This window comes from Lasioglossum baleicum, chromosome 8, assembly GCF_051020765.1.
Source record: "Lasioglossum baleicum chromosome 8, iyLasBale1, whole genome shotgun sequence".
Lineage (NCBI taxonomy): Eukaryota > Metazoa > Arthropoda > Insecta > Hymenoptera > Halictidae > Lasioglossum > Lasioglossum baleicum.
In genome coordinates this window covers 11,771,354-11,786,158 of record NC_134936.1, presented here as the reverse complement: position 1 = coordinate 11,786,158, position 14,805 = coordinate 11,771,354, and the positions used below count along the sequence as shown (strand labels likewise).

General features: G+C 39.1%; 1 protein-coding gene across 2 annotated transcripts in view; it reads right to left on the bottom strand.

The window, feature by feature from the left end:
* Positions 1–14,805, bottom strand: part of Gad1 (glutamate decarboxylase) — a 38,495-nt gene that overhangs the window by 11,997 nt on the left and 11,693 nt on the right. For both annotated transcript variants that reach the window (XM_076429183.1, XM_076429184.1), the window contains 3 exons: positions 6,519–6,835; positions 6,054–6,305; positions 4,684–4,751 (listed from right to left, as the gene is read on the bottom strand). In XM_076429183.1, the coding sequence (XP_076285298.1) occupies positions 4,684–4,751; positions 6,054–6,305; positions 6,519–6,835 (637 nt within the window). The remainder of the gene's footprint in view (positions 1–4,683; positions 4,752–6,053; positions 6,306–6,518; positions 6,836–14,805) is intronic.

Sequence of the window (14,805 nt, the reverse complement as noted above, 5' to 3'; positions counted from 1 at the left end):
TAAATATTACTACACGGGGCAAGTCCGTACTATCACGGTGGGGTAAGTCCGTACTGTGTGGGTAACTATAAAACTAAACAATATATTTAATGCCATAAAAAGCATTTTGTAGCAGGCTTGATAATAATTCTTTTCGTGCCCCGTAGCACTTGAAACAGGGTTCGGAAGCATTTTTAAACTTTGTTTTAATATCACTGTATCCCCTTTCATATTTCAGCATAAAAGTACATGTTTGTTTAAAAATGGATAACTATAAAAGTAACCAATGTAATTTAATGCAATAAGAAGCATTTTATAGCAGGTTTGTGAATCATTCTTTCCTTGCACCGTAGCATTTGAAACAAGGTTGGAAAAAGCAGTTTTAACTCTCAGACACGGACTTGCCCCATTTTATGGGCAAGTGCGTCCTAATTGACACTTTGTACAATATCCTATCAAAATGATAATTGTCAAGCAAAATTAGAATCCTACATAATACTAACTCATCAGTAATAACTGTGGCAAGAATTTGATACCAAGAACGTTAAGTTTTTACATACCAGACTGAAAATATATCAGTTTAAAGTCCAACTTTGCAAAAGTAGGGTGGACTTACCCCACTCCACCTTACCCCTAACTTTAATAAAATTAATTAACCCTAGTGGTTATATCTTTCCCAATAAAATGATGCTGAACACAATGAAAGATCCAACAACATTAAAAGATTGAATAACAAGTGGGTGTAAGTTTGGAATCTGTAATCTTAAATAATTTAATGTTTCATAAAATTGCACAATTAATGAATTACAGCTTGATCATTGTATCGCGATAGAGGTTAAAGATAGAAGAGATTCAGAGAGGGTGCGAATAGACCAAAAATCGAGATCCCAGCACAGTGCAGCAATTTCAACCCTTAAGTCAATCAATCTTTTCCACGAAGGACGAAAAAATTCTCGCCGTTACAAGAGACTGTCGGGTGTCAATGTCAATCCACTACACTGCCATTAAACTCATTTCCTCTCGGAACCAACCCTGACGAATGCAAGCGAGAGTGGGGGTTGAAGAATACACAGAGCGCAGAGGCCTAGACGAGGAGGATGCACCTTCAAAGGAGGACCTCCCGAGTATTCTGCGTACAATGCTGAAGACAAGGACACATTCAACTTCACTTCCGACTGCAGACCTTGCTCGTTCCGGGGGTGGACCTTTTATGCGTAATCATTTCTGACTTTGTCGCGACGACAGAATCACGGTTCCTTCTGTCTCTTTCTCTCTCGGGGTTCGTTGTCTGGGAGAGAGCAGTAGGAGGAGAAGGCAGACAGCAGAGAGAAGACAGACAACGAGAGAATGAGGGAAGCAGTTCCCTTTGTACGAGTTTAATCCGGCATTGTCGAGGCACGGTCTTTTATTTCAGGCCCGCGGAAGGCTCGGCACGATGCGGCGGCGGCGTCGATATAGAAGAGAGGAGAGTTCTGTTCTGCAAATGCGCTCCAGGGAACTGATCCAGCTGTTGCTCGTCCTTCGGACACTTTTCGTTTGCCATTTTAATCAAGACCTTCAGGAAGGAAGTCCTGGCGCGGGTACAGTCCCTGCCAACAGGGTACGACAATCGACGCGTGTGTATGGTCGATAGTAGGAGAATGACGAAGAGGTAGAGGGGCCAAACCGGAGGTTCTCGAGCCCTCAAATGCTCCCGCGAGGACTCCGGAATTTTTCTTCCACGAAACTTTCATTCAGATTTGCTGCTGCCTTTCATATGCAAATGTTATTAATAGATCTTCATGTATTTATAGCAAAATTGAGTAGATGAAATACGAAATTGAAGATGTCAATGTATGATTCCTTCTCTATTAAAATCATTAAGAGAAGAAGTAACATTCGATTCAGTTTCCGTTTCTTGTCCGATGCAGACGATTTTTATTCTGCATAAAGATCCGCAGTCTAGTTATTAAAGATTCCTTCGTCCTTTCTCTCTTTTTATCTATGCTATGTGTTTTAAAACGACTGTATTAATTAAAATGATACTATTTTTATTTTTATTTCATTATAACCAATGGATATAAAAATTTAGGAAGAACATACATATGCAGCAAATGTTGGGGGTAAACTTTACTTTACCGGACTCAAAATTAGTGCCTTCGTCCTACGAATTATGATGTATTTGGTATGTAATCCAGTAGATTTGTATCCGGCGCGGACGCAGATCGAAGTTTCGATTCTCTAGGATTTAGGATCAATAGTTGAGGAGTTATGATCGCTTAAAGTTGAGCATTTTTGACAGGTAAAGGCGCCGCTATATTGGCTTGTAGTGACGACCGCGAGCTGCTTACCTTGCCGCCCCCCTCGACCTAATCCTAACCAACTCGGTAAGCGGCGTGCGACCGTCACTACAAACCAATATGGCGGCGCCCTTATCTGTCAAAAACACTGCAGATTGCTCAACTTTAAGCAAGCATAACTCCTGAACCATTGATCCTACAGGATCGAAACTTCGATCTGCATCCGCGCCAGATACAAACCTACTGGATTACATACCAAATACATCATAATTCGTAGGAGAAAGGCACAAATTTTGTGTCCGGTAAAGTAAAGAGCAGCCTATGTTGGTAAAAAGTGATCTGTTAGTGAACAGTTTCACTGGATAAAAGACTCCCAACTTATTTATCAACTGGAACAATTCCTGAATGAACCACGCCAGCTTCGATCAAAATGTTATGTTCTTATTATTGAATTCTATACATTGTTACAGAAAACAATAACGCGAGGGGCTATAAAAAATATCCAAATTCGTGGTTCACCAGATCCGAATAGAGAAGGTAACAAAGACAGTCGCGTTGTGAATGAATGCTCGGCTCGGAGACAAAAGTCCTCCTCGTTTAACCACTCCAATCAGTCCTTTCTGATCCGACGATGTTCCAACGGCGATTATTAATCACGCCGCGAGGGCACGAATAAATTCCACCAAGCAGAAAAGTTGACACATTGATAGCTGGCCGTGTCTGGCTGGTTGCTTTTGAAGAGGAAATGATTTTCTTGGTAGGCCTCGTGCCAGTTTTTGCGGGTCAGGGACTGTCCGCGGCTCTGAATGGGGGTAGCAGATGCGCCCGGATGCAAATCGTGGATTAATCTCGCCAACCCCATCTGAGCTACGGGCTGATCGGGGCTACCCCTGACCCCCATTGCAAACCCAGAGGGTGAGGAGACGGGTCCGGGGAGTGTATGCGAAAGCTCGCATGTGTCTGGGACAGGAGTCACTCCTTTCGCAGCCCCTCGATTCCACGGATTACGACACCGTTCGCGAATCGCCTGCAGGTATCGCGACTCAATCCCTTCCGGTTGTCTAGCTGCCAATCAGCATTCAATGAACATCGCTGATTCTTAGTAACATTCAGACGTCACTTAACACAAGAATTTTTCAATATTCTATAGGGTTGAAAGATGGATCATGTATGTATGTATGTGTGTGTATTAACAGGCAACCCGATATATAACTAAATTCATGAAAACAGAGAATCATAAATAACAGAAGAATTGTAAAATTAGGATCGCCAACGAATTACAAAAAGAAGGCAGATCGAAACGAGCGCCCGCGACAAACACGTCTGCTGTTAACATTTGGTTATCCGTGTGCCCAAATACGTTAATGAACCCGCTTTTCCTTAGAATTCTGATCTAATTTAAGATTAGTGTAGAGAGTAATTTTCCAGTATTCCGAAAGTGGTTCTCAATTGATAGAATAATTTTAAATTATCTTGTACAACTCTCTCTCTCTCTCTCTCTCTCTCTCTCTCTCTCTCTCTCTCTCTCTCTCGATTTAATGCTCACAATACAAAGGACAGAGTATTCTCGCAAAAATAATGAAAGTATAATTTTAATTAATATTGTGACGTTGTTTAACACAGAATGACTTTCGATCTCAATAGAAAATTAAATCGAAGAATTTTTCAATATTTTGATCAAGAGATTAGTGCACAGAGCAATTTTTCAGTGTCCTGAAAGTGATATTTGAGTAATTCTCAATTGATAGAACAATTTTAAATTATCTTTTACAACTCGATTGAATGCTCGCAATACAAAGGACAGACTATTCTCGCGAAAATAATGAAAGTATAATCTTTATGAACATCGTGACGTCATTTAACACAGAATGACTTTCGATCTCAATTGAAAATTGAGTCGAAAAATTGTTCAATATTCTCATATAATTTAGGTTAGTGTATATAGCAATTTTCCAGTATTCCGAAAGTAATATTTGAGTGATCTCAGTTGATAGAATAATTTTAATTATTGAGAAGGGGCAGAGTATTCCTGTAAAAATGCTGAAACTATAATTTTAAAAATTGAAGGTTCTTGTGGGAGTTGAACAATGAACTTCCCCAGGTTTTCACGAGCCAGCAATTGATACGTCTTCCTGGCAGCACTATGCTCGCGAATGATGCTCGGATCGAGGGCATCGACTCATTCTGATGCAAAGTAATTTTTCCAAGCTCCATTGGAACGACCTATCGATTTTACCGCGGTAAGGCTTCCGTTCGCGAACGAGCCTTTTTCCCTGAGTGACTCCATCAAACTAAGCCTCAATAAACTATAAAGCGCGAGGATTAGGGCACCCCTGCATAGAACACATGTGGAGGTATCTCCAGTGAATCGAGAGAAGAGGGGACCGGGCGTTTCTCGTCGAATTTATAAACAATTAGAACTCACCGTTCGATGCCAGTCAGTCTAGGATGCCTGTATTTTCTCGAGAGAAGCAGTCCACCACCCCAAGCCGCCTGTAAACGTTGAAAAAGAGAGAAGCTGGTTAAGCGTTGACTTGTAAAGCCCGGATACAGTGAATTTTACCCTCCCCCGTTTACCCCGTGGAATTGCCTCTGGCCGAGGCGCGCGACGTTTCTCACGTTTATTATTAACGTTAAGGCTCTTACGCGTTTGGCATTTATCGTTCGAACGACGAACCGATTTGAATAAGCTGTCTGGCTAAGTGGAAATCTCTGTTGTCCCTTCGTAGCTTCGACACATGTTACCCATTCCCGTCTTGCCCTTTAATAGTTACTGTACACTTCTAAGTACTTGTATCACGGTCATTGACATCTCCAAAAATTTTTCGACCTCTCAAGTGATTCGCGAAAATCAAGAAAGTGGTTAAAAATCTTGATATTAATTAACCCCTTGAGCCACGATTTATTTTACGGTTTCAGTGATTAGAACTTTTTTGTAGATCATAATTTCCTAAAAAAAGAGAAAATTTACATCTATTGTATTTATCGTTCGCCAATAGCGGTGCATTAACAAAACCAAAATAGAATTTTATTTCGGTTTAACCTTTATACGATCCTCAGGGTAAAGATTCACCCATTACTATTTTCACATACTCTAAAATCATTAATCCTTTTATGTCTATGTTGCGAGATGTATTTCTTTAAAATGTGACGTTACAAATGGAACATGGGTGAATTATTATCCTGGTATCTTTTATGCAACTATTCTTGAGGAGCCTATATCGCTGCTGCGGAAGAAAATATAATGACGCAACTGTAAAATTTTGTGAAATTGACTTTATCGTGTTGGCGGGCTCAAAAATGCATTTACTAGATGTTTGTAAATCGACATAATGTAAATCGAGGCTGGTATTTATTATTTTACAAATTGAAATAACTTAAAAGTTGCAATAATAACCGACAATGTCCATAAACTACTCTCATAGAAGAATTAAACCGAATCTTCAATTTTTGCAGTTGTGTCATTATACTTCCGGAGCAGCGATATGAAAGTTAAAGGAAATTATTGCCATAAATTTCTATCAAAATCTGTTCAGAACGAGTCAGACACGATATTGTAAGGCAAGGGGTTAATATCTTATTATAAAAAAAGTAAAAAATGGCGTACAAAATATATAAGATATTAGCATAACTATCCAGAATCAGATCCTTTTTAATTAATTACCGTAGTCGACAAATTCGTTCTGTTTGTCCGAGCATGGACACTTGGACACAAGGAATGGTACTTCAAGATGTAGGAACTTTTCTAGGTGGAAAAAATATCCAAAGGTTGAGTAATTGGAAGAGTTTCCTTACGTCGATATGAAGCCAGAGCTTATGCCTGTCGCAGATGTCAGCTATTTCCATGATGGGATCGAAAGCGCCGATTACAGTTGTTCCCGCAGTAGCGTTCACGAAGAAGGGGATGTGTCCTCTCGCCTTGCGTTCCATAATCAGCTCCTCCAGCTTCGCCGGGATCATGCGACCTCGGTCGTCGCTTGGAACCATCACGCAGTTGTCCGTTCCCAGCCCACAAACGGCAGCACACGATTTCACGGAATAATGGCACTATCGAACAAAATCAAAGAACAATTACTATCTCTCTTATAATTTTTATTCTGCCATCAATATTTATTCTTCTTCAATTAAAAAAATCACGAATGGTATAGACATGTGCATGAATGTATCTTGAAAGTTTGACTGCGAAAAGTCTCGTAGTTTTCTCGCAAGAAAATCCCTTGTGAACCATTTATGTGCCTGCTCAAGTAGATTCAGCCGTACCTGGTCAGACGTGAACATAACGAGCTGTCCTCCGATGGCCGAGAGTCCACGTTCTTTGTAAGCAGGGAACATCTTGTGTCTGGCAGCGAGGAAGGCGTATAGATTGCTGATGGATCCTCCAGGAGCTAGAATAGAATCGCCGCCGCCCCAGCCAATCAGCTCCCTCATCTTCTGCAGCACAACGTGCTCCATCAGAATGAACACAGGCGCGATCTCGTAAGTGAACATGTTGGTGTTCGCCGTCGCAGTCAACCATTCGCCGGCCATCGAGACGAGATCGAGACCGCAGGACAGTTGGTTGAAGAAACGGGGGTGGCCTGGAATCATCGAACAAATCCAAAACCTGGAGTCACTCCTTTCGCAGCCTCACGCCTGCAGGTAGAGTTGGGCACAAATTTTATTTAAATAAAAATTTGGAATAAAGTGAGTTTAAAACCCACTTGGAAAAACCCACTTTATTCGAAATTTTTATTTAACCCTTTAGCTACTGGTATATATTAACAAATGTGTCTGTCTAAACGCAAATCAAAAAAAGAAGGAATGTTGTACAAATGCTGATACATTAATTTCTTATCTACAGTAGCGGACAAAAGTTTAAGACCGCTCTAAAGAAGACGATAACTTTTTTAATATTGTACCATGCGATTTGAACATTTTTGGGAAGCTAGACCAATTAGTTTACTGAAGGATGTGAAAAGAAATTTTTTTTAAAAATTGCAATTGATCGGAATTGTTGAAAAAACACTAAAAGTTGAATTTTTAACTTTTTTATGTGGGCCTGTATTGAACATTTAAAAAATACGTTTTGTAGATCTGTGTCAATTAAACATATTCTGAAAATTTCGTCAAAATCGGTCGACGTTTGCAGATTTTCAAGATTTTCGGCAATAAATCGTGAAAATCTGCAATTTTTACTTAAACTTTTGTCCGCTACTGTATATGTAACGATTAGTCTGCGGATCTTTATGCATTTACGGCTTATAAAAATTTGCAAAAACTTCTGGAGTATCAAATTCAACAGAATTTAATATGATTTTTATTTATTTTAGATCTACAAATGCTATTACCAATGAAAATAGATTTTTTTTTTGGACCACTTTCTTAAAATTTGTCTACAAAAATTGAAAATTGCATAAACATCCGCAGTCTAGTAATGATTTATGTACATAAGAATGGCAAAATTAGAGGAGGTAAACGGGGTGGTTACCTCTCCCTTTAATATAATTACGCTTATATATTATATAAAAAATACGTTTGCTAAGAAAATTAATCCCTCTAAGCTAGTTGTGTTATTTATAAAATAAATAAAAGTCAATAAGCGACCCCCATTCCCGGCATAATTCATCAAATCGCTTATTGACGACAGCCGTATCTCACGAAAGTTTCGTACCGTCGTCTATTGACGACAGCCGAAGTTAAAGGGTTAAATTAAATTCTTGCGACTCCATCCCTTCCTGTTATCTAGCTGCGTACTTCGCCGATTTCTATCAATATTCAGACGTCATTTAACCCAAAGTGACTATCGATCTCAATAGAAAATTGAATCGAAGAATTTTTAAACATTCTGATATAATTTAGATTAGAGTATATATGTAGCAATTTTCCAGTATTCTGAAACTGATATTTGCCTGGTCCTCAATTGCTAGAATAATTTTCAATTATTTATTTATTAACGCCTACAAGAAACGGAGGGCCTGGTATCATCCGAAAATCAACAAACCCGTAAACAAAAGGACCATAAACAACGTATAAAAAATTCAATCGACCCCGATTCCGAAACCAGAATGGAAAACAGATTGTTAATGAATTATTCGGGTGTATAAATCGTGGGATCGTGTTAATTGTATCGCGACAGTGATTGTTCGAGGCCTGTTGCCAGCGGCGCGGTGGTAATTAATAATGCTGACGTGGCACGTGTCCAAAAATTATAGACCGTGCTCGTGGTCCCGACACCGAAGATGGACGTTAAAGGCACGCAGACTGAAAGCAACGGGAAGAGAGCTTTAAGCCGCTCGCTGAGTACGTTGTCATCCGCTCTGCTGAACATCGCGCTAGGATCAGGGTTAATGCTTCTGTTCGATGGGAGCTTGCCTTCTGATGCAACTAGGGGGACCAGCGAACGGGATTCTGGGAGTGCGTCGCTATTTTCAACAGCCTTCGCAGTTTGCCTTCACGAGTTTCAAACATTTGTTTCAACTGAAACACGCTCAGTTCGGAAATGACCGCTTCTGCACCTCTCTTTGACGTCATTATTAATATTTTCATGACAGTGTTCAAAATAGGAGTACACTGGAGAAATTGATTCTTCAATTTACTCATTCTTTAAGAACTTTGACCACTTGCCGTATTGACGACCGAAAACAATAAGAAAAAGACGTTCCTTGACAGTTTCCCACTCCTCCACTTGAAGTCCTTCCGACACACTCGCGTCCAATTAACAGAAGCTACATTTCCCCACTTAAATCTATCTTCACCATTCACCAAAAAACCGAGGTGACAATCGCAGTACTATTTCGATCGTGGTCGGAGTAACTTCTCGTTCGCTGTCACGATTTCGGAAAGTGTGTTTATAGTGTGCTCATAGTGTTCACAATGTTCATAGTGTTCATAGTTTTCACAGTGTTCACGCTTACTTATCTTCAACAGAATGGTAAGTAAAGAATACAAGCTTCCAGCTAAATTTTATTGTTTTATTTTGATCAGATGTAGCTGTTATACGATAATATTTGAATGCAAAATTAAATATATACGTATATGTACTATTTGAGTAAATGTTGGTAAAAAGAGATTCAAATCAAAATTTAGAAAGTGTAGGATATTTTGGTCAGATTTGTGATTTACAGGTTTAATCATCTAATTTATACGTGCCTCGGTAAGTTAATATTTTTGGGAAGTTTTACGCAATTTTCAAAGAATGTGTTGGAAGCTTTTGGATGTGGTCTTATAGTTAGAAAATTTATGTTTTCCATGATACAGGATTTCCGCAAGACTCCATCCATCGCTCCCTTCGAGCCTCTGTCCTATCGTTCTCTAAAATAACGTAGATCCCTTGATCCCGAGAATTGATGGATTCACTCCATTGAATATCCGGCCGCGAAGGACCTTTTCCCCCGGGTGCTCGATAACCACGCAACCTTTGATAACCACGTCGGATCCTTGAAAACTCTACTACCTACCACGAGACCACTATTCTCTTTATAATATGTAGCTTCTCGCAGCGCGGGTGACGCGAACGAGTGTTTTCGGGGGTGGTGGGCCTAGACGGTTTAATCTCACGGCATTACTTAGTGATTGACGTATGACGCCGGTCTTGCGAGGGCTAAATGCTCCCCTTGGCCCATCTGGAGCTGGTTCCCGAGGATTTTCCGATTGAGGAAGTCGGCACACCCCGAAAGGTAGAGAAACTTCCTTGTCAGGATATTAAAAACAAATTGAGCCACGATTTTCCTAAAAATGTTCACAAACCTTCATCTATGTGAAATATTTTCACCCTGAATTTTCACCCTGAATTTTCATCCTGAATTTTCATCCTGAATTTTCATCCTGAATTTTCATTCTGAATGTTCAAGCTTCATTTTAGTATATGTTGGATCTAGTAAGTTTTCATTTTTGTAGATTGCTTCTATATTAAATGATGAAGTGTTCTATTTTAAGAAATAAACTAAAAACGTGGTAAAAATATTATAATAATATTTGAACAACTTTAACCCTTAGCATTCGACTCAGAGTAACCACTAAAAATTGCTGTACCATTATTCAAAATATTGTTCATATTATTAAATATATTGCTATATAATCAATTACTACACATTTAAGTATTGTATGAGGTATTATATCAATTTCAAGTGTTTAATTTTCAAGTTAAAATAGCTCTGACTGCAAAGGGTTAGTACAATGATTAGACAGCGGATCTTTATACAAAATAAAAATGTTCTACCTGAATTGGGACAAACTGGAGTGAAATGGATAATTTCGCTCAAAATTTAAAAAAAAAATGTATTTATTTCATAAAAGTGACTTCCAGAGAGGTAATATTTAGATTTCACAAAAAAATAAAAATTGAAAAAATATATTTAATAGGATAGAAATAATATTACTGTATTTCTAAATTCTTTTAATGTTTTTGAAGGTTCATATTATACACCTAATAATTTTTATTATAAATGTATACAAATCCGCAGTCTACGGATAATGTTCGTACTAAAAGCAAAAAGTTCCTCGGATCGTTTCAGACACCTTGCTACATCATCTTTAGCTGTCCAGGGGGGGGGGGGTGTAGTCAGCCCGAAGGACTGACATAAAAGTCCACCCCTAAACGCGATATCGGGCAGCGGTATCGGAGCCGTTTGTCGCAGTGTTATTCGCAATTATTTTGGTCTGTGGATCGTGGCACGCGTCCGGTCCGGGGTGCGCAACAAGACATCCACCCCCTCAGTCTTTCTTTCTCTTTTCTGTTCTTTCCATCGGGGTCGTGGTTCAGCCAAGGGTAGAGGAGGGTCGATGGTCCGAAGCGCCCGCATTTTGCGCGTCACACGCGTCGCTGCGCGACTAGATTGTTTGCAGAGGCTCTCAAACCGATGGACTACGGAAAACAAACTGTTCCGAGCAACCAGCGCGAGCTAAGCCTATCTACCTCGCGCGAAAAAATTCCTGACGGACCTAGTGGATCCCCAAAATTGTCCAAATCTACCCTGTTCATCAACATTTAACATCAACTGCGGATTTTTTGCATCTATAACGAGAATGAAAAGGTGTAATTTAAAGTAGCAAAGATATTAGACAAATTTAAACATACTGTTATATTATTCTCAACCTGCTAAACATAATAGGGAAGAAAATTAATTTCTATTTCACTCCAGTTTGGTGCAGTTAAGCTATGAGATTTTTATATTGCATAAAGATGGACGACAACTATTTAAACTTGAGAATCAAACATATCTTCTGATCTAAACGCAAACTAAAAACATACTGCTTCGATTGTGAGAATCAGCAGTTGAATAAAAATTCATTTCACCCCTTAATCGTCTTTTTACGTTGAAAACAGCATAATGATAATCTTAGATCTTTTATATTTTTCACAGTTTTATATTTCATCCAGTTAACTTCTCCATAAATATGCATCGTTTGAGGGAAGCAGCAGTTAAATAAATATTCATTTCACCCCTCAATAATTTCTCTACGTTGAAGACGACACACATAAAACATATTGTGGATGGTAAATTGATATACTACCTCATACAATCCTTAAAAGAATATTTTGAATAATGGTACAGCAATGTTTAGTGGTCACTCTCACCTCTCGAGAAGGTAAGGGTTAATAGAATCGTCGGTGAAGACAGTTCGAGCAAGGTAGATCGTCCGTGGAAACGAAATCCTCCGCGATCCATTGGATTTAACAACCGAAACTCTATTTCGTCATTGCTCCGCGGTAGTGGGAAAGAATCTAAGGGGATCCAGCTGGAAAATCCTCGCAGCTCCGCGCAGAATTAACATACCCTTAAATCTGCATAATTCGCCAACCAGTCCGGCTTATCTCGATCCGCGCGCGCTGCACTCGTGTTTGTTTTTCCTATCTGCCTCGAAAACGGCCGACCATTGTCGTAACCTATCTTTCATCCGGCCACAAAGCTCTTAAAGCATTATACTGTGCACGAGAATAATTGATCCCCCCACCCCGAAAGTTTAATCAAACTTTTTAAACCTCTGTGTATCACGGGTCCTCGTAAAATTCCCTTGCCTTTTATTTCACATCCGCGCGCGTCCAGGCAGAAAGTTTTGGCAACGGCAGTCTGTTTGGGCCTGGGTTTTAAAAAATGATTTCTAACAAAAGTTTCACCAATCAAATTTACCACGTATTTCCTCTGCTAACTCGCCAATCCTTTAAAATGTAGCAATGATTCTTTCATAGCATTTCTAAATTTCACGGAAGTGCTTCAAAAGAGTCTCCGGAGTTATAAAACTTTTATTTCGCATATCAATTTTTGTTAAGAACAACGAAATCGTTATTAATTCGTATTTAGAATTAGAAAAGTCGCATAAATTATTGTGCACCCACGATAAAAATTCGAGTTACACAAAATTAAACACAAAGAGTTTTTCAATGGTTCGTGTAAACTTTCCATAATAATTTTTTCTTGCAATGAACGTGTATCAATTGAAGTAGAACCTCGAGCAGAGGCTGGTCGTCCGGCGGGTGCAATAATTTCTCCTCGCAATTAACGTGTATTAATTGAAGTAGAACGTCAAGGCTCGTAAGTCTTCCAGAATAGATTTCACGATTTGTTTCTGTGACTGGGCTGCCCTCGCGAGCGATTACAACGTCGGAGGGTATCATTTTCCGACTAATTTGCCGTTTTCCCCGAGCGGAAAAGAGAAAGGGGCCGAAGAACCTGCTCGGCACAGGCCACGATAATATATTACGGTGCTCGGGATTTGTATGAAGAGAAGTGTGTAACCCTGGCTTAATGCTAATGCCGCGCAATCAATCATATCGCTCGCAAGTAAGAAAAACATTCGGCATATAACAGCGGTGGTCTTGGATCGAGACTTAAGCGTTATTAGAGAACGTGATCTTCGATCATTCATCTTGGACGTTCCGAAAGAACACGATCATATTTTAGAACGATCCTCCGATGGATTACCTTGGATTACCTTGGATTTTCATCCTAAACTTTCATCCCGAATTTTTATCCTGAATTTTCATCCTGAATTTTCAAGCTTTATTTTATTATCTGTTGCATCTAGCAAATTTGTAATTTTTCGTGAAATATCTTTCTCTGAAAATATTATAATTATGAAACACCAATGGATTTTTAAACTTGTTTAACTATTCAACCCAAAGATTATTACAGATAGGACCAGTACATTTTCCAAGGGAAATGTTCTATTTTAAAAATAAAGTGTTAACATTTCAACAACTTCAACTCTTAGCATTCGAGTGGTGTGACTCACAGTCATAAATAAAAATTGCTGTACTATTATTCACAATATTGTTTACATTATTAAACATGTGTGCGTCTAATCAATTACTACACATTTCATGAAAACATGAAATTTAAAACAATCATACAGAATGGAATGACACCAGGTCGGAAAAAATGTTTAATTTTCGATTTAAAACAGTCTCGACTGCAAAGAGTTAAGCTAGGTGTTCACACGAGATCTGTCAGACTAAAGAATCAATAGGAATCGATAAATTTTGGCACTGACAGAGGCATTGAAAAATTTATTAGACATTAAAAAATTGTTAATCATGGATAATGTGTTCGCCAGTGACAAGTAATATTTTACACGGTGTCTATTGGCCGGGCGTTATCGAGACAGTGATTTCTAGCGATCGGATTCCGGTCGTTTTCGTCGGCGTTCGAATGCCGATCGCGTGACGTAACAGCCTGCACATTCCGTGACGAAACGATTTCTGCATTCCACGGCCAGCTATCGATACCAATTTAAATTCCTTCGGTGGGTATACTCGATGGTTTTCGTGCCGAAAGTTCGCGAAGGGTTTCGCCCTATGGGGGAACGGTGCGGAGCATCCCCGTCGCCCCTATTTACTATTTCCCTCGACCCTACCGGGGGAAAATCGTGTAGAAATGGCTCTTAATTACACCGATCCTATTGAATTCACCACCCTGTGCAGCGGTGCCACGTGCGCTGGCGTTACAACGTTGTTTTTTGTTGGCGGCCACCGCTTGCTCTTTTTTTCGTCGGGCAACGACGATTTCGGAAAAACTGCACGCGAAAAAGTTCGTTGACCCAGTTCTCGATTTATCTCGGCCTTCTGCACTGCAAATTAGTGTTCGAATTTTTTACCCCTATTTAAATATTTCTTATAGTTTACTGAATTGAAATTATTGAAGTGAATAGTGCTTTGGATTACTTCATTGTTCTCCGAAGAATAATTTTCATTAAATGTTCTACGAGACTGCCGACCCAATTTTCAATCTTTTCGTTTTGTATCTTGATCTATAAAATCATTTCTCATTTTCGGACATTTTAAATAGTTTTTAACATTCAGCTGAGCCAAAACTGTGGAAGTGAAGAGTGTATTTTTATTAAGAATTTTCTATTTTCGAGATTTGAACAGACAATATTTTATTGTTTACCCAGTTTCAACTTAAATATTTTTAATATTGTGAGTGAGAGTCAATGGCAATATTGAAATTAATATTTTATTGTTTACCCAGTTTCAACTTAAATATTTTTAATATCGTTAGTGAGAGCCAATGGAAATATTGAAATTAAGTATTCAAATGAAGTGAACTTTATTAAGATTTATACTGTTCTG